At 40.9% G+C, this 24,673-nt stretch overlaps 2 protein-coding genes across 2 annotated transcripts; both read right to left on the reverse strand.

Annotated features, from left to right (window-relative positions):
• Positions 1-670: 670 nt before the first annotated feature.
• Positions 671-8,967, reverse strand: mus81 (MUS81 structure-specific endonuclease subunit). The gene is made up of 16 exons (XM_075450780.1): positions 8,916-8,967; positions 8,478-8,628; positions 7,551-7,680; positions 7,194-7,282; positions 6,613-6,738; positions 6,427-6,507; positions 6,247-6,335; positions 5,183-5,542; positions 4,960-5,087; positions 3,736-3,848; positions 3,348-3,467; positions 2,826-2,921; positions 2,468-2,596; positions 2,172-2,275; positions 1,745-1,828; positions 671-1,505 (listed from the first exon to the last, which is right to left on the reverse strand). Exons 2-16 carry the CDS (start codon positions 8,616-8,618, stop codon positions 1,439-1,441), a joined length of 1,857 nt encoding a protein of 618 aa, XP_075306895.1. The 5' UTR covers positions 8,619-8,628; positions 8,916-8,967; the 3' UTR covers positions 671-1,438.
• Positions 8,968-12,487: 3,520 nt separating this feature from the next.
• Positions 12,488-22,525, reverse strand: ovol1a (ovo-like zinc finger 1a). Its single transcript, XM_075451373.1, has 5 exons — positions 21,977-22,525; positions 15,395-15,618; positions 15,011-15,217; positions 13,584-13,728; positions 12,488-13,499 (listed from the first exon to the last, which is right to left on the reverse strand). The coding sequence occupies exons 1-5, from the start codon at positions 22,068-22,070 to the stop codon at positions 13,174-13,176; spliced, it is 996 nt and encodes a 331-aa protein (XP_075307488.1). The 5' UTR covers positions 22,071-22,525; the 3' UTR covers positions 12,488-13,173.
• Between the last annotated feature and the right edge of the window lie 2,148 nt (positions 22,526-24,673).

Below are 24,673 nucleotides of genomic sequence, written 5' to 3' on the forward strand. Positions count from 1 at the left end.
GAGGTTGCTTCATAGAGAAAAGATGAGGTCCAGTTGAATGGTATATTCCATTTAAGTAAGATATGCTTTTATTTTGAAAAATGTTTTTTTACTTTAAGTCAGACTGAGGATGTCCTCAAAAAGTGATAGAAATATCTGTCTGTGTGGAAATGTGTTTGTTTCATATACTACTATCATACTTCTATACTACCCTATGCAAGGTTAAATCCTCAATTAGACAGAGGCTGGTACATTACTGTCATATTGTATCAGCTGCGAGCAGAGATAACACGGTGGCTGCCTTAAAACATGTTATATGGCTGCAGCCCTAAGTAAATGAGGATCAACTGTGCGAGTAGGTATGGCAACCGCTCCTTTTCTCACTCAGCACAGAGGGAGAGCAGACACTATAGGTTGAAGAGAGGGACTTACTGTGAGAAACTAGAAACTTCCCCTTGAACAAACAGTCACTGTTTGAAAACCATATGTTGTATCTAAAAAAATTGCTTTTGAGGTTGTCCTGCAGATTTGAGATGTTTCCCTGCTCCAACACACCTGATTCAGATCAATGCCTCGTTAGCTGGTTTGTTCAGAATTGAACAATCTTTTGAAGAGATCCATTGAATCTAAATGTGTGGTGGGGAATTAGCCACAAAATGCTATCAGAGCAGGAGTTCTTGGAGGATGACATGTCTTTATTTGTGTGAACCACAAAATGTACCAGCTTACAGTAGGTTGCGGGACAACCTCTGGTTAAATAATCATTTCCTTTATCGTTCCTTCAGTGAGTCATTTCAAAAGCTTCAGCTGACTTCAGGTTCACCACATCTGTGATGCCTTTTACAACATGTTAATGCCCTAAAAAAACACCTCTAGGCAGAGCAAAGGAGTGCTGCATCGATTCACCTGCTCTGCACAATCACCAGACCTAAACCCAGTTGAGATGGTTTGGGATGAGTTGGACCACAGAGTGAAAGAAAAGCAGTCAACGTGCGCTCATCATATCTGCAGACTCCTTCGAAACGGTTGGAAAAGCTGGCTAAAAATGCCAAAAGTGTGAAGAAAATGCAGCCGTCACACATAGTAGGTATGGCTGTCTTTGGTGTTTTTTTTTTTAAATTTTTATTTAAAGCTCTTCGTGATTAACTTTGTCATAGAAACAGCTTGTCCACCATAATTGTTATTCTGATATTTGACTTTATTGATACACTATTTGAATCCATTTCCGGATTCCATCACACATGAGGGAGTGTTTCACAACCATTAAAAAAAATAGCAGCATCTGTAAAGGCACGTGAATGGAAGTAATCGTCCTCAAAGTTGATTCAAGTAAAGGATGAATTAAAGATGTACGTGTGTCGTACACCTCGCATTATAAAATGAGTGAGTTCCCAACCATCTTTGACGGATAAAAATCCAAACGAGTGAAGAGAACAAAGGTCATCGGTGAGGGTTGCGTTCATGAAAGTGCTCCTTGAGTACAGTACAGCTGATAAAGTGTTCTGCTCAGAGCTGGACCCAGGTTTCTGAAACCAAAGAAAAAAGAAATCCTTAACTATTCCAAGTGCTCCCGCTTCAGTCATTAGATAGTCCTTTGGGCCCGTTTTATTGTCATCAACACATGAAACATTACTACAGAATCAGATTTGATCAAAGCAGATATTCACTGAGGTCAAGTTAACATGAAAACTTCATAATATCTGTGCATAAGAGTAACTTAGACTCAGACAAATTGCTACATAAATCACTGGAATGTGCTACAAACCTCTTCAGTTTCCCATAGCGGATGCAGGAGAGGAGTTTCTCTTTCTCTGCTTCATTTGCACACTGTTCATACGCTGTTAGAAGACTGAGGAGGAGGAGGAGAAAGGCATAAACAGATCAAACAATGTACATGTTTCATAAAAACATTTACAGCCGGCTGAAAAACACCTACGACCTCTTTGAAGTTTAAGATTGTACATATCAGAACATAATAACACCTGATCCTTACCGGATCTTAAAGCTAGGTAAATAAGACCTCAAAAGAACAACAGCACGTGTCATATTACACATTTATCTCTCCGTGTCCTTGTTCTCTCCGTCTCTCCATTACTTCCAACTCATAAAGCAAAATGTTTTAAAAAGGAGAGAATAAAATAGCAGACGTGTGCATTAAGTGTCTGTATTGTGCATACTTTAAAATGAGTTACCTGTGTGGAGTGCTGTACTGCTCCAGTATGGCGGTGGCTTTGTCCCCAGAGAGACCGCTAATCTGCATCAACTGTCTGGCAAACACTTCTCTCACTGTCTGACACTGCGGAGGAGGACAAAAAGTATGACAGACTGGGACGAATAAATTCACAAACACGCAAATGAATGTTGGAAATGATCCGTCTGGCCTCCACGAGGTATTTCTTTTTTTAATTGTAACTTTTGTTCCTTCAGATTTCTGAAAAAGATTACTTGAAACATTATCAGTGAGGGTTCAAATACTAAAAAAATGTACCTTGTTTTTGACAGCACCATAGTTGAACTCTGCAAAGGACATAAGGGAGCAGGAGGGGCTCCCTCTCTCTCCTGTATCACTCCTCGCGTCCCCCTCCAACTCTCTGGAGCGACAGATCAACGAACAGTTCTGAAAGAGATTTTTTTTTTTTCATTTGAAACGGCCTCGTTTACAGAATTCTCTAGAAAAACATAACTTTGTCTTTCTGTGTTCAGGGTTTACATGTAGCAACATGTGCTGCATAAATAAAACTGTCATTTTGTATACTCATTACCCGGCATTAGTCAGAAGCCAAAAAGGGTGTAAAAGATAAAACAGGCAAATAAAACCCGCCCAATGTTTCCACATCTGTATATACCTGGTAGAGTTTAGTCAGGTATCGTGTCATGACGGTGAGGTAGGCTGCAGACTCTCTGACATCCTGAACTCTCTTCACAAAGAAGCCGTCGACCACCTAACACACACACACACACACACACACACACACACACACACAGGCAAAATCACATCTCCACACCACCAAGACTCAATGTGTCGCTCATTTTTAAACAAATCTGCGTTCTGTCGTGGCTTCGGTCGATCAATACTGTCAACACATTTTCAGCAAAGATCACTCTTAATGGGTCATTGAATATATATATATGAAAATGCGTAAATGAAACACAAATATCACACTTCAGATAAAAAACAACGGGACACAATAGTTGATCGCAGGTGCGTGAGTTACAAATGATTATTTCTTTGCATATTTGATAGTGCACACATTACATACATACTGACTACTACTACTAATAATAAGGAAAAGCATTTAATTCAGGCTCGAGTGTAGTCCAAAGTAACCTGGCTTAACAAACAGGAAGTATAAGTGAGCATATTGCACCTGTGTGTTGACGATGGCCTGCTGCAGTGTAGTTTCAGGTAGACTCAGGTGAGAAGCAGCCGACCCATTTCCCTCTACTAAATAGATGGGCCGACGAAGACCACACCTTTTCATTCGAAACTGATGGAGGAAAAGAGAAGAAAAAAAAATCGCATTTGAAAAGGTAGATGATGCCAATATAAATGGAAAGAGGCTCTCAATTTTCCTCTATATGGTGGTTGGGTTTGGGTTTTAACTCTGCTGTAAAATTGGTAAATATATGGAGTATATACGACAAGTTTATCCTAAATGACTGTTGATGAGATGTTCTTCCAGCTTTGCATACTTACATACATACTTTTAAACTGGGGAGTTCATGAGATAAAAGAAAAATCGTAAACAAGCCCACCTTCTGTTCTCTGAAGCGCCCATCGATGATGCTCCCACACAGGTCGTCCATCCTCTTCCTCTCGATTATGTAATCAAGCACCAGCTCCTTGCCTGCAGGAGCTCGCAACTGACCTGGAAAATAATTATTACTTTCCCCTAAATGTAGACACGGCAGATGGGGCACGAGGACAGCATGAATGATTTGACAGTGATTCATTCTGTTCTATTGCATGACATCTTTTGAGGGACCCAGATTAATAAGCCCAGCGGGCCTTAGTGTGTTCACTTTACCCTCTAATTACACTCTTTTTGGTCTTAGTTTCCAGAGTTACAAATGAAGAAAAGACAGCTTCCGAAGAGCCCACTGTTGTGCTCCCAGTCTCAGCGTGTCCTCTCTGATTTATTCAATACCTTTGTCAGTTAGCGCTAACAAGGAAGAGCATATGGGCGCTGCTTGTGGTCAGAGGAGTCTAAATCCTTCCATGAAGTTCTTATATCCAACTGGATTCATTGTTGAGCTAAAGAATGCAATAACTGCATTTAAAATGTTTAAACATACACAACACGTCCCATTTGTGTTCTGCAACGCCCTTGCGTACGCTCTGAGTTGGTGCTTAGCAGCGTGTGGTAACCCCGAGAGTTTGTTAGATTTAACGCTGCTCTCAGCCCTCGACAACCAGAAGAATCTAAATTCGAACACAACTAACCTGAACCGCAAATGCACGCCCATATAAACGATTTGGACTCTGATTAAACAGTCCTGTGACTGTTTGTCCTCAGTCATAATCCCCACCTCTTCAGCCTGCTTGAACATGTTTACCTTGACCAGCCCCAGCCAGATGGGGGAGCTCCTTGGTAAGCGTTGAAGGACGGCTGAACTTGCCTTCTACCCTCTCTGATCTCCTTCATCTTGTACATTTCCAGTAATGTCTTGAGTCTACTCTTCACCTCTTTTGCTATACTCAGAGTTTTCAGAGTAATGTTTATTGACAAATGTTCAAATCGACTATGTTTGATGTCATGACTCATGACAGAAGGAATAGAAGTAGTTGAATAAATTGTGCCTCGAACAGAGCAGCTGTTCCAGTTCCCTTTGAGTACCAGCTACACTCTATATGTGGAACCAATGCTTTAAAGTGTTTGTCTTCCTCTTAACTAAATCATAAGCAGAACACGTCTCAGACTTTTCTCATTATCATCGTTAGCATCATCATTATATCTGGTTAGTCTTCTCGTGCGTCACCTGGAAGAGGTGCAACCTTTTCCCGAGCCACCCACAGGAAGTCTCCGACATTGAGCTTCCTGACGTCAAAGTGGACTCCATTTCTCTGAAGCTCTTTCACCAGCTCTTGCTTACGGTGATGGCTGCCGCTGCGCAAACACAGACCAACATAAACTCACAAATCGATGTGCCTCAACCCTTCGTAGCTCTTTAACTGGCGCAGATGTGCAGACGGGCGCCTTACCCGGTGGTCTCAATGAAGTCAACGCAGAGGATAATCTCATAGTTTCCAGGTAGGAGACATTCTCCGTTCAGCTTTTTGCCTGTAGTCTGTGAATTCTGGGGGTGAGCTGATGAACACACCCTGCCCTCGTCATTCATTGGCTGAGTGACACAGGCAGCTCTTTTTGTAAGGCTGTTCGAGTCCTCCTTCTCTTCATCTTCACCACTCTCAGTGAGATCAACTACACCTTCTTCCTCCTCCTCGAGCTCCTCTCCTTGACTCCTGACCTCCTCTCCATCGCCCTTTGCACCACCTTTGGTCTCCTGTTCTGCTGATGCCAGTCTCTCGGCCAAAGCAAGACCTTCTTCTGTCAGAGAAAACCTAAATGAGAGGCAGAAAGCAGACAGAGTGACTCTGACCATCACTGATATAGAGCTAATACATGCTAATACAGCTAACCCAGTGTCCAGGTTATGAATGAATCTTTGGGATATATCACCTATTTAAACTGTGATCACTAACATGCAACTCAACATGTTAATATTTATTCCATCTTAAAATAATTGCTAGTAAAAAAAAGAAAAGGATTCATATCAATTTATTTATCAAGCGTCTGTGTCTAAAAAACAAAAAAAAGCTTGCATATTTTTTAGAGGAAAAACTGCCGTGCTCTGCGACAGTTTTTCTTTAAAATGAAGCTGAAATTGGGTTTCTTCAAACTATCTGTTCATTACCAAATAATTTATTCATCGGTTATATGCAGTCTACACAAAAAGAAATGAGAAAAAACTGCGTTAAAGTTCAGCAGTGCTGCCAGCGGGGGAAAAAAGTCGTCTCAAAATTGTTTACGAGAAGGATTTCATATCAGTTATTTTTCCGCCCTCAGAGGTAAATAGCATCGAGTTGTTATGGGCGGGTGAGATGTTCCGATGGTTCGATAACCCAAAGCAAAAATATTGTTTCACAGTATTTCCATTACAGCTCTAAAATGTGTTGTTTTTAAACGTCTGGATTCACACAACATACAGATGAATATGTTTTAAGCTAAAAATATATATATTTATATATATATATATATATATCACCTTGCAGGATTGTGAGTCTTTATCACCAGGTTCTTCTGGATCAGGGTGCTGACTGAGGACCAGGCGGTGTACTTACTGCCAAGATCAGGCTGCCAATAGAAGACATAAAGGTAAGAGTCAATTTTGAGACTAAATTAGCATGAATAATTAATACCAGGGGGTCATGTGAAAGCACTTAACCACAGTGAAAGATTTGTCACAGAGATGCTGAGCCTCTGTTTGCAGTTCCAGCTTAAACATGAAACCTTTGCTGCCCGGGATCTACGGAGAAAGCGATAGCAGTAAAAGCACACACTTAGTTTGATTTAGAGGCCACAGCAATTTGAGGGATTTCAGCTATCTTTACAGGAGGGGAGTGTACCATACCTGTGTCTGTCTGTAAAGAGTGAGCAATACAGCATATCCCCCAGATCTCTTCTGGGGCACATACTCCCTCTTCTTCCTCTTCCCTCCTCCTCCCATCTCCTTGCCTTCATCACCTGCAGCATTCTTCTACAAAGGAGGATGAATCACACAACCAAAGTTACAGATCACACTTCGGCTTTCGAACGTTGACTACATCAGTTCTATTTTCTTGATCATTCTAAAATAGACTGCACACATTTCTATTTTCCTCAAGGTTTCTTCTTTTACTTGTTCAACGTCTTAACAGTGAATGAATAATTGAAAACGAGAAAAACGCTCTTTTTGGTCAGGTGAATGAAACCGAGAAGAAATTCCTCTGCCTGCCTCTGATTCATAGCTGGGAAGCTCATACTGTTTTTGGTCTGTGGTAAAAAATAAATAAATATATATATATATATATATATATATCACGTGTCAACACTGCCCAACATTCAATTTAAAGGTTTGTGCATATCGACAAATTGCTCAATTTGTGCATTTATAAGAAAGCAATGAAATGTGTCTTCACGCCATGAGTCAAATTCCCAAACTTCACTTTTTACCTTTCGAGAGGGAGCCAGGTTATTGCTGTTATCTGTTCTGCCAAGAGGGGGCGCTCCTTTGGGAAGACAGTGAATGGACGCGTTGGAACCTGAAGAGGGGGTACAGAAGAACGAATGTAGTCGTCTGTGAACTGCTTAGTTAGAAAGAATCGTTGAATATTTCAAAACTACAAAGAATCTAAGAAACATTCTAACTCTGAATTGGTCATCAAGCGATTCTCATTTATTTTCAGGCTCTCTGTTATGTATCCTGTTTGATTTTTTGTCAAGTGTTGTGCTGGACCACGCTACTGTGCCTTCAACAGTTCCAACAGTTCACTCAAGCAGCCGTCCATCCCTCACCTCCCTGCTTCTTACCGTTCTCTCTGTAGTATCGCTGCAGTTTTTCATCCAGTATTTTACAGATGCCGTCTCCAAAGTTTTGGAGGATCTTTGCCTCTTTGGCGCTTCGCAGTGGTAGAGGATATTTAGTCAAAGAGCTGATTGCCTAGTAAACGGTACAAACACAAGTTAACCGATTTTCGTGGATGCAGCTGGAGAAACGTGAACAAATGAGGTCTCTTTGTATCGGGTTGTTAGTAAGACAGTTCTTTTTTGCTAAGTTATCTTAAATGCGTAAACACAGCATTTGTGTGTTATGACACCTTTTTTCTTGCTTGATTGATTATCAGGTCAGCAATCAGCGGCTTAACAAACAGAAATATACAGTATATTCCTCCAAAAACGGTCAGGTGCAAGGACTGCACTCACAATGAGAGAGAGAGCAGCCAATGTCCCCAAAAAATAAGATGAAATAAAACAATAAACACTGGAGAAGGATTATTGAAAGTCTGGCTCCTTGGAAAGAAAATACAGCCTGAAGAAATGAGGAGTGCTTTAACCCTGCCCAAACACAAAACTCTCCTCTGTGGAAATGCTTGACAACGAGTGCACCGCATGCAAACTTACTTATTTCAGACTTATTTCCAAAAAACTATGAATCGAATACTGAAAATGTCCGCAGGTCATCAGAAACAGTTTTCCACACAAGCCACGCTGACAATCCTGCTTGTGTCTCCTGAAATAATATCTGATCGAAGCTGTGAAACAGTCAGAATGCTGCAGATGCTCTAAAAATCCCATTTAATCTGTCAGACACTGATGCACAAACATCTAATCTATAGTGAAGTGTCACGTCCTATAAAATAAACATATTTGCTCTATTTATATGTAAATCAGCCAAAAGCCTTTATTTTATCGAGAGCTCGTGCAATTTCAGGGTGAAAATGTTACACAGCAACCCACCTTCTGGTATGTGTACTGAATCTTATGTCCCTTCTCTTTAGCCTCGTCCCGGAGCTCGGTCAGCCACTTGAGGAACAGCGGGTTCGGGCAGGAAGGGAGGGCGCGTTTCCGACCCAACCGAACCGGCTCCGAAGCGGGCATTCCTGAGGATCTGATTAGAGGGAGATAACGCGGCAGATTAACAACAAACCAACGCTTAACACATCTTGAGAAGATGAAAACAAAGACATGCCCGACTTGGTTTAACTTTTAGCCACCAAAAGCTAAAAGCTAAAAGCTAAAAGCCAAAAGCTATCGTTAGCGGAATTAGTGAATTAAACGTTTTTACAAAAAAAGAAAAAAAAGACATGGTGCTTAGAAGCAGCAGCGTAAGGCAGAGCGTTTGAACACAAACAAACTCTTAGGTGACTGGTTTCTCTGTGATCTAACGTTCCTCACCTTTTACTTGTTAATCTGCTGCAGTCGCTGGCGCCTTGTATTCAAAGAGAAGGAGTATTTCCTTGTTGACATGAGTCACGTGATCCAACACGGAACGCTGGGCAAAGCGCTGCAATCTGAACAGTGACCTCTAGCGGCAGAAGTAGCACCAGCAGGATAACGTGAACACAACGAAAAGATTTAAAAGTACAAAGAAATCCCGAGAAATTAGACAGCTTTTTTGAACAAGTAAAATTATAGTGAAATTAAAGAGATTACTACGACTAAAAATAAATTGTATACTGTATTGCCATAGTATTTACTGTTATGCATGATTTAGAAGATGGATTGTTCAGTGATAAAGCAGCTTCCATTTTTGCATGCTCAAAAAAGATCACGTGTATAGCTGCCAGGCAATTCCTCCTGTACAAGAAAACAATTACAAAGCCGATCATCAAATAAATAAAAGGAAGTATAATAAAATTGAAGCATGTAACAAATTATACACACAGATTATCCACAAAAGGGATAAATTAATTGTACATTTTTCTTATTTGATATTTGATCCTCTGGAAGAAGCCACTAAAACTATGAAAGAATGACGTCTAATTTATTAGGTTTGAGGTCAATGACTCAATGAAGTCAGTTTCACAATAAAATCAATACAATCGTTTTTAACTAATGCAAAAAAGGCACAAAGTTTCTCATCTAGGAATTTGAGGCAATAAGGTTTAGATGTTGGTATCTCTCATTTGGATTGGCTCTTGACTTTTTCATCATAATGAATGGAATTCAGGCCTGTTTTTATGTGCTGAGATAATATTTTGGGATGTAGTGTATGGCACAAGAGGGACTTAACGTTGAAATTATTATACTGGGTCAAGTAAGCAGAAAATGAGCCACATAATTTGGACTGTGATTATAATTATCATTGCAATTGACCCCATTGGTATTTCTTTCTAAAAAGTACCTTAAAACTCTAAAGAATCACACTTTTACCATAATGACTTAGAGCTGAATATGATAGACTTACTTGTACATTAATAGTGCAATAGTTTCATTATAATGACCGATCTATACAAACAGCAGAACGTTGAAAATCTAAATTGCAGAATGGAGCACAAATATGTGTGTGACACCTGGAGAGGCCGCAGACTGTGGCGTTGGTACCCTCTTGTGGCAGAATCAGACAAGAGTAACTCAGAGCAGTGCAGTCAGGAGCCGATGGATCGAGTATGAGCCAGTCATCATGCAAGTGGTACAACACATATTAGGGCCCCTTTCTACACCCGCAGTCAAAGGAACATATTGTTCAACTCTCACCTGTAAGCCTCACTGGTGACAATACTGGGCTGTTGTTTGACAAGACTTTGCGTGGTCGGGTCTCTATGACACAGAGCCAATGGACTGACCTTTTTTTGTGTGTTTTTAAAAATCTAAGTTTGGATAACACATAACTTGCTGTAGGTTAACCATAAGAAGAAGAAAAAAAAAAGCACTGATTATTGGACCAACAGCTTAGATGGAGAAACTGAGCCCCAAATTGACACTAGGACAGAATCAGAGAGAGAGAGAAATAGGGGTGGTCTTATGACTGATTTTAATCTTAAGGCACATGTACGTACTGCTATGAAAAGCTTTTTCTAACTGGAAAAACATCTTGGAAATGAGGTAATTTCTCTCTCTGAGCGACGTAAAGAGACTAACGTGTGATTTTTTTTTTTTTTTACAAGCAGGTAAGACTATTTCCTATCTGATTACTACCTAAGACTGAAATTGATCTCCTATTGGTTTTAGGTGCTAAAACTAATAGGAGTGCATTATTTGTTTATTGTAGTATAGTATAGTATAGTTTATTAGTTTATAAGACCATAGATGGCCTTACATCAGAGTACCTGCAAGAGTTTATGAGCCTCTGGGACAGTTAACTAAAATCCCAGTATCAGCCTTTTGGTGACACAAAAGGGAAAGGCACGGTATTACCGTAGCTGACCATGAATATCTGTAAACGTTCATGAATGGAAGAAAACCTTGTGGAGACATTGAATAACAACAAAAATAGATACATCTCTGAAAAATGTCACATAGCTTTAATAAACCACCATTCCTCCGACAGGCTGAATAGCTGAATATGAGTAGCTTCACACTTAATCAGATGGCAGATAAACATTGATTTTTTTTTTCTTTTCTTTCCTTTCTTTCCTTTCTTCGATACTGTCAGTGTCAGTTAACTTCCGAGACCGTTATCTGGGTGTCACCTGAATCTTCTTCTGTCTATCCTCAGGCTGAAATGAGGTGGTTGGAATCCTCCGACAAGACTAGACAGAGATCAGGAATCCAACCCTCCCTGCCGCCGCCTCTGCCTTTCTTGAACACACCCACAGCCCAATGCTCAGGGAAAGGTAGCATAATGGGTGTAAAAACAGCAGAAAAACAAAGAGGTGGTGTGGGAGCAAACTGTCGGGGTGTTTCGCACTGAAACGTTAAATGAAAATGCTTGAAGATTCTAACAGGAATATCCCCCAAAGAGACTTGTTTCTAAACTATTAAACTTGCAAAATATTTTGGGAGGTGAAACTGCAGTTGTGATGCTTGTTAGTCGCTCCCCAGAGTCACCATTACAGAACAAAATTATGCCAAACTAACTATACAGCTCCTCATGCATCGCAACAAGTCCAGTCCAGTCCATGAGTGTATGTGAAGGAATTTGCTGTTGCACATCGAGTGGTTAAGAATATACAGAAATTTCAGACTTGCAAAGGATAAAGGTACAAGACACTAGCCAGCTTGTTCCACTCCTTCTTGTGTCACTTGTTCCTTCCTGTAATCCCAGACTAACTCCACCACATTTAAACCAGGGGTCTGAGTTGGCTGTACCCACCACGATTTTTGATGAGGTGAGGTTTATGAGGAATCTAATTGTCTTTAGATGTCTTGTTAAGAAGTCATATTTAATCTAAAACTATTGTTTAATACATGTGTTATCTGAGCCTTACAATTCTTTAGACTTATTTACAAGAACTGCGTAGATATTTATCAGACCAATACAGTTACACAGTAAACTAAGGGATGCTCGAGTTACGCAAGTTTTACTACACATCTTTAAAATATGTAATTGTGTTCCTTAAAGAATGGTCTAAAGCCAAACTATGTGTGGCCAAGATAATCCAGGTCTATATCAGAGCTAAAGCATAGATTTGATGTTGAAATAATGACAAAATTGCTCAGTGGGTGACTGACTCATGCTGCTTTCGTCTGATTTGGTTCATGCTGAAGTCTGGAAATATTACAATTACAATATTACTGCATCTAAGCTTCTCAAACATCACCTTATTTATCTGAGTTTTGGATAATTGGACTAGAATGCAGTAACACTCCAAAAGCAGAAAACTTTTGGAGTGTTACTTTTGCAGCCTTATCCATCTGAGAACTCATGGCCCTTATAGATCAGAAAAAAAGGGCAGCTCTACGGGAGACGGTCAGTATATGCTCATTTTCTTACCTCCAGGGTGCATTGCTTTTCAAACCCGCACTCGTGAAACAGACATCACCCAAGCCTCAATTCGCAGCAGTATTGAGTCAGACAAAATGAGTAATATATTAATCCCTTTAATGCATAAAGTATTTTTCATAGAAAAATGCATCTCTTCTGCCGTACAGAGAAGCCCACAGGTGATATATTCCCTTTAAGAAATATGCAGATGAGCCAAAACCTTATGACCTCTTGTCCTTGTACAAAACAGTATTATTGTTCTCATAGTCAGGTGGCTGGAGGTCGAATGACTGGGCAGGTGTAAAGATCGCTGCAGCCGGGCGACTCGGCTAAAGAATCTTCTGAAAAGGGTAAAGACTTGTTGGAGAATGTGAAATGTCTAATCCAATCATTGCTGGCTCAAAAATCCTAACCTATAGGACTCTTAAAGGATCTGCTACTGATGTCTTGTTGCCAGATAATTAATGGCACCTTACAGAGTTCATGTTTCAACGTCACACAAAGGACCAGCATCCTATTAGGTGAGTGTAGTCATAATGTTTTGGCTCATCTTACCAAGACTCAGTCTTGCTAGGTGGATTATTATATAAACAACTGCTATACACAATAGAAACCCCAAATACAAACACACACATTCATAAATATACACATATTTACAGTACATAATAAAGATTTGCTTTCCCCGTTGCTATGGCGCCTATCTCTCCGCCACTGCCATCTACATGTCCATGAGATAACACATCCCTCCTGAGTTTATTCGGATGATCTCTCTTCTTCCTCTCTGCTCTACTGCCCCGCTGATCCAATGGTATCGTCACTATCCACTTCCTGGGGAGAACCTGGTGTAGATCCGTCCGCCCCGGCTCCTCCCGCCCTCCTCGCAGCCTTTCCCTTCAGCAGGGCACTCTCGGGGTGAAGCGAGTGGAGGTGGAGCATCAGCTCGTCCTGAGTTCCCGCCGTGTGGCCGCACTCCTCGCAGACATACAGCTTGTTGCGGCGCTCCTTGTAGGCGTACTTTAGGGTGACGCTGTGGATCTTCTTCATGTGGGACTCGAGGGAGCAGCGCTGGGTGAAGGCCTTGTCGCAGAGGGTGCACTTGTACGGGCGGACGCCTGAATGGAAGAGAAAAGACTTCCATAAGCATTCAGGTGCCTCTCTTGTTGTGCCCATGAGTGAACATAAAGGTGGGTTGCTACCTGTGTGTGTGCGCACGTGTCTCTTGAGGTCGAAGGTGTCATTGAAGCCTTTGCCGCAGAAGCTGCAGAGGTGTCTCTTGGTGTCATTGTGGCACTTGACATGTCTGTTTAACATGCGCTGGTACTGGAAAGTCTTCTCGCAAATCTACAAGCAGAAACAACACAGTCCCATCACATTTACCGCACATTCAACTTTGAACAAGATTCATGCTGGAAATGATTTTGGAGAGGGAGCTTTTATGTAAACTATAGATACAAGATCCATGTTTTCTTGCTGGCAGTCTTTTCCACGCTGCTTTTGTGGATGCATTGCTTTGCTCCATCACGCATTTCAGCCGAGCTGTTTCCATGATTTGTAAGAATTTGTAATACGACATGAGTTACTGAACAGTGTAAAATCTTGGAATTGGAAGCATAAAAATCATAAACTTAAATTAAGAGGAAAGCAGTGAAAAAACTCCTCTTGCTCAACATTTTGCACAGTTATCAGCTTGTTTTTCTAATAATGTCTCGCCCCATCAGTTAGCAAAAGAAACGGTATATTTGCTTTGTTTTAAATAGGGGGAAAAGGTTATAGTAGTAAAAAGATGGTGTATTTAAAAAATGGCCGCGCTATTGGGCTTCTTATTTATCTCTTCAACAAAGTCAGGCTGTGTGACAAAGCAGCTATGAGATTGAAGCTGGATTTAAGCAGAAAGAGTTCAAACCCGCAAGATTCCCATCAATTTGTAAAAAAAAGTATCAAAACAAAACAGACCGATGGACAAACCCAATTACTGAAAAGTGAATGAAGTTTTTGGGTCTTTCAACAATCTGAAGCCCACATGCAAAAGTGTAAAAGAATGGCTGACATAAAAGAGTTTACCAGCCACCTTTTTCTCAAGCGCTCTATAGAATATAGACTGTTTTTGCAAGCCAGGAATAAATCCTGACCAAAACCCCTTGGGAAACCCTTACAGAAGGCGGGTAAAAACAAACTTAAAAGAGGTGGAACACAAGGCAACAGAAAAGCGGCAGAAAATACCAGCAGACGGGTGCAAAAAGCTTATATGTGGCCACAACATAGTCTGTCACTGCTGCCGGATGTTAATGAAAAGTGCCAATGATTGTGCCAGAGGCGTTTTAATTTTTTTAGTTAACCATATGAAAGCGTGGGCAAATCTTTTGAATACACAAAAAGATCTTCTAAAATCTTTGTTTAAAATTCCACGGTGTAAATAACTTCTACTGGCACGATATTTGTCCCTACCTTTCCATTTTGTTTAACAACTTTTCCTGTCTTGACGTCAAAGAGACTCATACTTTTTACATCATTTAAAAAAAATAAATAAATAAATAAAAAAGAGTATTTCTAAATTCAACAAATATCCAGGAGCACCATTGTGTTTCCTCTTGATCAAGTTGTCTCTGTAAACTCTCTGGCATACCTGGCAAACAAACCCTCCTGCCGCTGCTGTCGAAGTATTTTGACTTTGACCTGGCGATCCGGTCACCATGGAGACCACCTCCGAAGGGGAAGGGGTTGGCTCTGGGGCAGCTGGCATCTCAAGGGCATATGATGTTAAAGTCGGTGGAGTGGCAATGAGAGCAGGACGGTGAGGAGAGGGATCAGGCGGCAACTCTCCTGTAGTTACCTGAGATGGTGAGACAAAGACAGAATAAATATCTAATATTTCAGTTTCATTTCAATTTCATTACAATATCATGTCGATAAGCTTCAAAAAGCAATAAAACAAAATAATAGAAAAAGTTTACTCCAAACCTTAACTCAACCTGATAAAGTGCTCTGCCAGTTGCTCCTTATTTCTCACCTTGATTTTGGATCGGACGTACGTGGAGCCCCCCTGCGACCTCTTTCTGATGTCTGACCTCCCCTGCGATGAACCCGCTGGGCTCTGAGGTTGGCCGAGGGCCGTGCTGGACGGCAGCTCGGCGCACGTGTCGGGGGGAGAGTGTCTGCTGAGGCAGAGAGGCGCAGTCTCAGCAGGGCTCGCCTCATTTTCTATCAACGGGGCCGATGGAGGGAAGATGGAGACTGGAGGAGAATATGAAGTGTTAATTCCCTTCTGAGCACTGCAATATTTCGCTGTTTGATCTCCATCAACCCCTGAGGCACAGATCAGGCTCTTTTAGAGCCTACATGCTCCACTTTGTCCATTTACTGTTTGAGCTGCGCAGACAGTGAAAAGCGGCTTCGTGTGGCCTGCTGTGCCCTAAAATGACTCAAATATGAAAGCAGTCAATTTTCAGCACAAAAATGTGTCAGTTGTTTTAGATTATGTTTTCAAGTTTTTGTTACAATTTGTTTTTTTGATAGAAGCAAAGTGTTTTTAGTTTACCAGAAGGTTAAGAATATCTATTCTATTAAAGATCTCCAAACTCAAATCTTCCATGTTTTTAGGGAACAGAATCTCATAGAAATGTATCTACAAATTAAGTATTAAGAAACCTCTTGGTACCTAGATTATAGAATGAAACTGGAAACCGGTGTCCCTAAGTGTTACTCAAGGGGAGATTTCTGACTCGGAGCATAAAATAATAGTATTTTCAGAAAGGTTTTTTTAGATGTTTAGAGTGAAAATCAGTACTTTCAGTAACTTGTAGAGAACATCGTGAAACTTTCTCAGTTCCCTGCTTATCACACATCATACTTTTAGTATAAACTGTTTGAAAAAAATATGTGAGGAGTACATAAAGCTCAATTCTTAATTCTCAAAATGTTATAAATAAGACACCAAACACCTACATGTTTATTCTGAATGTTATTAAGTCAAACTCTTTTTTTGTACGCAATGTCTGTTTTTTTCAGATTACATGATTTAGAATAAGATTAAAGCTTTAAAGTTTACTTCAGTGATTAAAACAAATCAATTTCGGTTACATGAAGAGTTTAATGACTTCTGTGCTTCTATATGTTTTCTTTCAGATTTGCACTAACTGTTAGCAGGTGTTATAACACTCTCGGCTGCACGTTTTTTAATAGCTTGATCTTTACTGGAGATTTAATTAAGATCTTATTATTTTTATTACATAGCCATTCTAATCAGCAGATGAGCTTCTGTATTGATTCAAGTTCAGGTTACAACCTGCGCACTGACAAATCCTTACAAACAATCTACCGATAAAATCCATTTTTCATTTACTTCATACAGACATGAGCACAGCTGCCGCGGCACAGCATTTATTATTTGATCATGTAAATATGGCTAAGAAAAGACAAACAGGAATTCATTAAGACAAACGGTAGATTGGAGTCGTGTAGACAAGGGAGGATAAGAAAAGAATACAAAAGGTGAGGCACAAACTCTATTAGACTATTGAGTTTCCCAACAGGCAGCCAGCATATTTGCACAATCGCAAATTAGCAAACATGCAAAGTTATATATGTGCATTTACTGGTGTGTGTGTGTGGGTGTGATCATCTTTGCCCCATTGTTTAGCGTGACTTATTTTTTCACGCACACACATGCCTAGAAACCCAAACGCACAAAGCCATCCCCATTATAGTTAGACTTGTTTTACCAGACAGTCTTGCAGCACCAGCTCTGTACCTTCCTCAAACAATCCACCTCCGCAGGGCTGGATGTCAGTGTGTGTGTGCGTGTGTGTGTGCGCACGCGCAAATGAGCAGAACATAACAAAATGCCAAAGAAAGAAGGCGACAGAAAGAGAAACCACTGAACCAACAGCACAATATGCAGCACAGGTGAGCAGGTGTGTGTGCTCAGGTAGCCCAAACACAGGTGTGGTTGGCCTCAGTGAGAACAACGAATCAGTTGAGTTTGCCGGGTTACAATCAGATAAAAAACCAAATGCAAATGCAAATGCAAACGAGTCCCAACAGCGAGCTTTAAACACATGAGGACATAACAGCGGATCTATAAACAGGCGAGCTAACGGTACTCTGTGACACAGTGACGGCTCTGTGCTGCCTCCGCAGCATATCTGGGAAAGAAATGCCACTCACAGAGCCTCTGCAGGTCTGAAGAATGGGTTTACAGAAAAGAGCCGCCTGTGCCACTGAAAAAACCTTATAGTAAAGCTTAAAATCTAGAAATATTATCATCATTTTCAACCTGATTGAAGAACAAACAGAACCATGGCTGTATTTTGTGCAGTTTCCGATAATTGGTGGTATGACCATATATGGTCAGAATTATATTGACGCTGAGGCTCAGTGCCTTCACCTAATTCTGACCTCTCTATTTTTGCTGTCATGTTATTCCCATAGTCATTTAAAATAAACAAGGGCAATTGCTGTTACAGCCCACACTTTCAGATATTGATTTCTCATGCAGCGAATAAGACAAAATATATTGGAAAATTCTTGTCAAACATCAACACACTCTCACAGGTTTTCACAGTATTTTGGAAAGAGGCAGTGCAGGAAAAATGAGAACTTGTAGATTTGTAATTTGTTGATGAAATCCATTTGGCATCTATCCGTGTTAGGCTTATCTAAAATCAGACTTTGAGACGCTTCGACTGCTCTGGCTTTTGACCTTGTTGACTCACTTATTAGGGTTGCGTAGACACAACTTGGTCTTAGTTATATTGAGAAAAATTAAATAAAAAAAAACGATCAACACAGGTAAAAGTATCATTGTGTAATGCCAATTTAGAGGCCACTATTCAGGGCTCGTATTTTGACTCAACAGAACACTGTTTTTACAAAGGAGTTTATGCATTTTCTGTGAGGACTTCAGGGTTCAGGGAGTCTGCTGAAAAACATCTGTGATGTGGACAGAAAGGAGCGGTCCACGTGGTCACGTGGCCATGTCTTAGCTTAAGTACATACTTATTGTGGGGTAAAACCTTGTTTCATAAAGATAACTTAAACTGAAGTTTTTTTTTTAGCAAAGACAAAAGTCAAATCATTCCAGCTGAAATTGGAGCATATTTCCATGCTAACTCCTAAAATCCATCTTAATTACTCCTGTGTGGTGATAGTCTCTGTGGTGACTGCTGCTCGCTGGACATTTAATCTCGTCTTGTATTGTTTGTGAACCCCTCCTTTCCCTCCCACACCGATGAAAGAGGTGTGTGTTTGTGAGGCAAATGTTGAGGGGGGCTCCAAATAAACCAAAGCCTCTACTTGCAGACAAGTAGGGGGGAGTGGAGGAAGAGTTGTGCTGTTTGCATACCTTTTGGTGCTTTATTTCTATTTTATATCCTTCACATCGTTCAGCTGGTAAAGAGTCAACAATCAGGAGATAACTTGATAAAACATGGGGTGTGAGTCTGAGTTTGTGTGTGTGTGTGTGTGTGTGTGTGTTTGCTCAAGGCGTGTTGAGTGCAGCAGTCGGCTGTCCGTAAGGGTCCGTTACGTTTCCTTTCATCCCACAGCCTAAACATTAACCTTGCAGGATCCTTAGCACAGATGGTGGGAACACGTCCACTGAACCGGACCCACAAAGAGAACCGGGGCCAACTGATGAAACACTTGTCTTAAGAGTGCTTGGACTTTTGAGATATCAGCCAGTTCATTTTATGGTCATACACGCACAATAAAACAGAAACAGCTTTCATGTCCGTGTTTTAATGAAGCCACAGCCAGCAGATAGTTAGCTTAGTTTAGCTCAGCTTAGTTTAGTGTAGAGAATGTTGTATTGCATGGTGGAAGAAGAGCGCCATCTTGTAAAGAATGCCCTCTCGTTACCTCTGCCAAGAGCCATTGTGGCCAAATTAGTTCCTGTTTTCTTTGACTAGAAACTTAACTCTTAACTAAAGAGATAAGAGATGGTTCTTATCAAGAATAAATGAATGACTTCTGAAAGTAAGACTTGCTTTCAACATCTGACACTCTTTTTGAGGGGGGGCTAATTCAGTAAAGTAAATGCATTACAATAATTCTAAATACATTCAGCCATGTGCTTGTTTTATACAGTTTTTTGCAGTGGCTATTCAGGATTGGATAAGAGCTTACAGCTGGACTTCTGTAGTTTTTAACTACAATGGCTAAATGACCAAATGTGTGTTGTTTTAAATGAAAAAAGATTTATCATTTAACTAAATGACAGAGAGATGAAAAAAAAACTAGCTTTTGTATCATGAGTAGTGGGCTAACAGTGGTGTGGTGGTTCGTCACCTCACAGTCTGAGCTAAAACTTCAGCAGGGTTTCTCTGTGTGGAGTTTGCATGTTCTCCCCTGGTACTCTGGCTTTCTCCGCATTCAGTTATTTGGTGATTTTAAATTGACCCTAGGAGTGGATTCTGGGATTCAGAGGAGATGTTACGGGAAGAAACAGGATGTGGGACCACCCATTTATCTGGCAAGTTATGGCTACCATGAAATGAAAGATTTTTAGAAAAAAAATCCATTCCTGTAACCATGTTTTATATTCTTTTCCTTAAGTTTTTTTTTTTGATGGTTTTATTTATCATTTCATTAAGTTTCTTTCTTCTTTACATATGTTTCTATCTGTAACATCCCGCTTTTCTCAACAGAATAATAACGTCGAACATCAGTTTGAAAAACTTGCAAAAACACCAAAGAGTCCAATGAATTGCACTTGCAAATATATATAAATATAAAAGCTCAATATAAGTTTATTATAGACTTATATATAACAGTCTGATTTCAGACTGATGACCCAACAGAAACAGGCCCTGGCACATGTTTGTGGCTTATGGGCTAAAAATAAACCCCGCACAAATACACAAAGACAAAAAAAAAAAAAAATGTTCAAACTGATGGCATCTGGCGTTTCATAAAAGCATGCAACACGCCTGTCTCTGAGGCAATTATCATCCCTCTCTGTGTGAGGGTTTAACTTTGAGTGTGTGCGTGTCAATGTAGGACACACACAGAGACGCAAACACACGCCGGGCAGGTACATCAAGTAACGGCGCATACCAGAAACTTAGGCTGAGACCGTTGCTGGGCTTGGTAACTACGTGCGTAATTACGTGCGCTCAAAGTTGTCTTTTCAGCTTTGATATACATTTTTTGGGGGTATTTTACAACTGATACTATTAAATGTTCTCGTTTGTAGTCAATACTTCCTTAAAAATATCATAAAATCAACCTACATTCTGGGGGGGGGGGGGGGCTGTCAAATTCTCTAGCTCTATTGTGTGTTTGTCAGTGCGTAAAATTACAGCCAAACGCCATGGGAGCCAGAACAAACCTGAAATACCTGTGCCCTTCCTTTAAGGTGATTAAATGCGTTTTGAGACAGGATTCTTGGTAGTTTTAACTACGTTTGGGAAAACCCTAAAAATCGCACTTGGTTCAGTTCCTCCACATGTTCCAGCTTCAGGCACCCAGGAGGATGTAGAAGTCAATGATTAAAAGTTAACGGTGATGAGATGAGGAGAGGACACACATAGTCAGGCAAAGATGGGGGAAGGGAGTGAGAGGGGTTTAAAGCCTGGGTGTAGTCCGTTACTTGTTATCTGATACTGGCGTGGTCTCACAATAAAACCTCCGCCAACGGCAACAATGGGGATTGTTCTCAAAAAGAGGGGGAGACAGATCCTTATTGGGACTCCCCCAGCTCGTCATTTAAATGTAAAGTCAGTGATCAACATTGGATGAGGTCACAGGATCAGTTTTGACAGTTAACACATCAAGTCGTTGCACCTCACAATGTCTGAGAGGGTTGTGTCACCTGTGAATCTACTTCATGTCTTGGTTCATAACTTCAGAAGACTGCTTGATTTCATTTTAAGGATGCGAGGGAAACTTTCATTTAAAAAAAAAAAGAGAGAAAAAACAATATATAAAGCCAATGAAGCTCTGAAGAAGAAAATATATTTGTTGGCAGATATTTCCTGAATCAACGTGACATGTAAGGAGCCACTGAGTAGTCTGAATGCTATATAGGCCTTGACTGAGGATTTATAAGTCAGTGCGTAACTAAACAAGGAAGAACACAGCAATAAGGGGTTGAAGGTCGATTAGAAAAACAACGGGCTCTCCTGATAGCCGCAACCACGGTAAATACCAGATAGGAGATGATAAAAGAAGGGGAAATTGCCTTTTGTCCTGTCCGAGTTGATTTCAGTACTCTTTCACTTAAATTGATCATTTCTGGGAAATTAAATAATCTGAAATGGATTCAGACTTTTGTTCGGACAAGAATAAATAAAACTTAAAATGACAACTTTTCCCTCTTATCCATGCATTGAATAGCCTCCAAGAACCAGGTTCTCAGTGGCCCGCAGTGTTTCCCGTTATTCCGTAGCTGCAGTTGCCCCGTTACAATCACCACCGGACCCCTCCCCACCTGCCTCACCGACATTCCCGGCGGATCCCTAACCCTGCGAGCCTCTCCAATCTGTGCGTAAAAGTCCCGAAACAAAACACGTCGGAGACCACCACCATCGCTTTAGGTCGCTCTGTTTTTGTCAAACAACAAATGTGGCTCATTACAGCAGCGTGGACTCACCTGGGATGTAGACGTCCCCTCGCTCAGGGAGTTCACTCCAGTTCCGCTTTCCCGGCGAAACATTCGCCTTTTTCACCAAAAAGGCCCTCGGCATTTTCAGTTAGTAACCAAATGGTCCCTTTTTTTCTTCCGAGGGAGCCGCTTTCCCGACGTGAAGTCAGGTAACAGTTACAAAAGCAGGAAACAGGGGAGTTGGGAGAAACCAGGTGTCGGTTGTCTTCTTCCTCCGCCTGTGCACCTTTCTTCTCGTTTAGCAAGCTGCGTCCCTCTTTTATTTCCCTTTGCTTCACTTTATCTCCGACAGATTTAGTTTTCCGCTCTGAAGAGGAGTCTTTCTGCGTTGGGACAGGTGAGTCGGCTCAGGTGAGCAAACCGGACAGGTAAAGACGAGTTTCATCCGTAGCGCCCTGAAATAACGGGAGTGAGCGAGTGGGTGAGGGACCGGGTTGAGAAGGAAAAAAAAAAAAAAAAAAAAAAACCCGGCAGATATCCCCGATCACACACACACACACACACACACACATACATACGCACGCAGTCGACAGAGGTGGGTCAAAAAGCAGCACAGGTACTCATTTTAAAAGCAGGAAACTGGCAGCAGCGCGCATGCGCGCCAGAAATAACGGTGACAACAAGCTTGAGGGAGCCTGGGTAAGGCCTCTGTATACCTGCTGAACCGGTTTACCCCTCCTTTCTCTCTGTCTTTCCTTTTCTCTCTATTTCCTCCTCTTCTCCATTCCGCTTCAAGGTGGGGGCCGTGAGAATGACACCAAGAACATGAGCGAAAGAGAGTGAGTGGCAGAGGACATCAAGGGCGACAGTAAAACAAATAGACACACTCGAACTGTGGAGATGCATGGCCACAGCAGCCAAAGGCCAACAAGGTGTTTATATTTCAGCTCCTTTCAGTACATAAAAGTCCACAACAGAGATTCATTTGATGTGTGTTTTTTTACGACCCAAAATCAGAAAAACAAGGAGCAGGATGGAAAATCTTGATTTTTGCATTTAGTTTAGCTTTTATTTACCTGGTGACAGTATGAAACCGAGATGATTCAGGCTCGCAATAAATCAAAATAGTGTTGAGACACTAAAGCTTTTACCACTTTGCGATGTTGCCTTGCAACAACTCTCAATTTCAGGTGCTACTTTGTCCCATACTTCCTGCAAACACATCTTGATGTTCACCAGTACAGTGTTGTCTTTGCATATGTTAGGGCTGCAGGTGGCTCAGTCCAGTACCCATACCCAGTTTTCTGTTGCATTTTTTAATATAACTCTGCATTGTAGTTCTTTAAAAAGGTTTCCCACAGTAACCCCGTGCCCGTGTGGTTAAATCTTCTGATGAATGGCAGTTCTTAATGCTGTGCGGTCTGAGGAATCACACATCACAACAGTCTATCTTAAGCTTGTACGTCTATCCTTCTTCGCTCTGAAATTCCTCCAGGTTCCTCAATCGGTTTAATGACATTTTCACTCGCCAGAGAAATATGCAAATCCCTTCACATCTTTCTTTTAAGAACACCGTCTTTAACCAGTTCAGTAATTTGATCACATATTTGTTGACAAACTGAAGATCCCCCGGCCCCTCTTTGCTCCTCAGAGACTCGGCCTTTCAAGCATTCTTCTTACCAAATCATTATCACAATCACCTGTTAGAGCCTCTTTCTCATAATGTCACAATTTATTGAACCTCATTCCAAGCCCTAAACTGCTCACCGTCCCAGCTGTTTTTGGACTACGTCACAGGCCTGAAATGCAGACATGGATAGTGGGAAATTAAATCAAGTCGATGTGACAAAACATGAAATATCTTAGGCTTGCACTGTCTGCAGTGGAGTGAAAAGGGACAAGGTGTCTCATTATCAAGCTGCAGCGACCTCTCACCGTGCAATAACCTCTTTGTTTTACATATTTTGTCATACACCACTGTTTTGTACAGATTGTCTTCTTCTTGTCTTTTGTCTTTCTCTAGAGCTGCAACAGTGCAAACTTCCCCCTTGTGGGACCAACAACGAATCATCCTTTTCTTTTTTTCTGGGTTGACCATTTTGCTTTAACAAACAATGAAACAAAATGGGAAATCCAATTATATTGCAGCTTTTATGCAGGACAACATTTCATTGCATCTAAACAGTTGATGTACACACAACATCATTTACATCATTCACAGCTGATTCGGTGGACATGTTTTTCTTTGCTCACGGTGATGATGTGACTTTATTAAAAATAGAAATAAAAACACTGGTGGAGACAAAGAAAGGGAAATTTGACCCTGTGTCTGCAGGGTCATGTATTTCCACTGTATATTGCCCTCTTGCATATACATGTTACTTATTTCAATTGTACAGTTTTATGATTTGCAAACATTTTTGTTTTATTCTATATACAGACCTTTGAGACATAAACTGCGATACAGGGTTTGATCTGACTGTAGGAGAAGACATAAAACACAGAGCACAACCAGCGGGTTTACTGTCAACACAGAACTTTTGGCAGTCAATGAGTAAAACCAGACCACACTTGTTTTCTTCGGTTGATATTTTTCACTTTTTCTGTAAGATTTTGTGCGTAAACCTTTTAAAGATGTTGAATTTGTTTGAATGCTGGCTTTAAATTCTTTAAGAAACTTCATTTCGGTGGAATTATTCCCCGTTGCTCTCAACGTGAAACACGGCATGTGGATACAATCTGCAT

This window comes from Odontesthes bonariensis, chromosome 19 (assembly GCF_027942865.1).
Source record: "Odontesthes bonariensis isolate fOdoBon6 chromosome 19, fOdoBon6.hap1, whole genome shotgun sequence".
Lineage (NCBI taxonomy): Eukaryota > Metazoa > Chordata > Actinopteri > Atheriniformes > Atherinopsidae > Odontesthes > Odontesthes bonariensis.